The 1,244-nt window shown below is 63.2% G+C and overlaps 1 protein-coding gene across 2 annotated transcripts in view; it reads right to left on the bottom strand.

The window, feature by feature from the left end:
• Bag1 (BCL2-associated athanogene) overlaps positions 1-372 on the bottom strand; it is a gene marked incomplete in the record, with an annotated part of 10,883 nt that extends 10,511 nt beyond the window's left edge. For both annotated transcript variants that reach the window (XM_013522952.1, XM_013522953.1), the window contains 1 exon segment: positions 1-372. In XM_013522952.1, coding sequence (XP_013378406.1) covers positions 1-365 — 365 coding nt within the window.
• Between the last annotated feature and the right edge of the window lie 872 nt (positions 373-1,244).

Here is a 1,244-nt window from a genome sequence, read left to right as displayed (position 1 = left end):
TCCGCCACGCCCCCCACGCTGCCGCCCCTGCCTGCCCGCGAAAGCCGCTCAAGCCCCACCCCGTCAGCCGGGGCCCCGCCCACGCGCACCAGGCCCCGCCCACGGCTGGCTCCCTCCCTGCTCTCTCCAGAGCTCTGTGCTCCTTCCCCGGAAGCCCCAACTGAAAACCCGGAAAAAGGGTCGAGAAATTCCAGCGGACACACTGCGCTTGCGCTTGGGGGGGCCGGAAGTTGAGCTGGGAGCGCTTCCGCTTCCGTTTCTAGTTTTCCCCTCAGTGTTTGGGTTTCTTCGCGGCTGTCCAGGATGAATCGATTCTTCGGGAAAGCGAAACCGAAGGCTCCGCCGCCCAGCCTGACTGACTGCATTGGCACGGTGGGCATTTGACAGCGCCAAGGCCCGGGGCTCCACGCCCTCCCGCCCGCCCGCCCGCCGCGGCCCGGGCGGCTGCTCCTCTCCACCCCCTGTCCCGGCCCGTTCCGTGTCGGCGCTCTCCGCCGCCACCTTCGTCCCGTCGTCCGCGTCCCCCGTTCCTGACGCGGCAGGCCCGGGACCCTCCTCCTCATCGATACCCCGGCCGCCTCCGCTCGGCCCGCCCGGTGTCCACTGCGCTGTCGCTGTGGCCGGGGTCCGCTCACCCAGCCTACGGAGGCCGCGTTCCTCCCGCCTGCCCGGCGCCGCCCCTTCCCGCGTCCCGTTCTGCGTCCCGCGCCCGTCAGGGCCCTCCCTGTTCCCTCCGCGGTCAGCATCTCTCTGCCTTAGTCCTGAGTCTCAGTAACACAAAACTCGAAACCGTGGCCCCGAGGTGAAGCCACCAGCCCTCCTCCAGGAAGAGGGTTAGTGTCAGTGCTGGCCGGGTCCGCTGGCCGCCTCCCTGCTGAGCCCCGGCCTGAGCAGTCGGCGACTGTCGGGGAACCTCAGCTTGGCCCAGTGATAAATTACTTGTTTACTTCATCTTCAGGGGTACCTGCTATTTCAGAATCGGGGAAAGAACAGTTTGTAGAAGCCCTTCAGGGAATCACCTTCCACTTCAAGCGAAGCACTGTTTTCCATACTTTACCACTGGCTTTGTTTCATTTTGTTTCTTTCTCCGTGTTCCTGTCCTGCCCCTTCCCATGTGAATATAATGCAGTAACTTCTACTGATTTCCTATTTTCCCCAAGGTGGACAGCAGGGCGGAATCAATAGATAAGAAGATTTCCCGGCTGGATGCTGAGCTAGTGAAGTACAAGGATCAAATCAAGAAG

The sequence above is a fragment of the Chinchilla lanigera genome, unplaced genomic scaffold (assembly GCF_000276665.1).
Source record: "Chinchilla lanigera isolate Chin_1 unplaced genomic scaffold, ChiLan1.0 scaffold00071, whole genome shotgun sequence".
Classification (NCBI taxonomy): Eukaryota; Metazoa; Chordata; class Mammalia; order Rodentia; family Chinchillidae; genus Chinchilla; species Chinchilla lanigera.
Note: the sequence above shows the minus strand (reverse complement) of the source record. Positions and strands in the feature narration are given on the sequence as shown.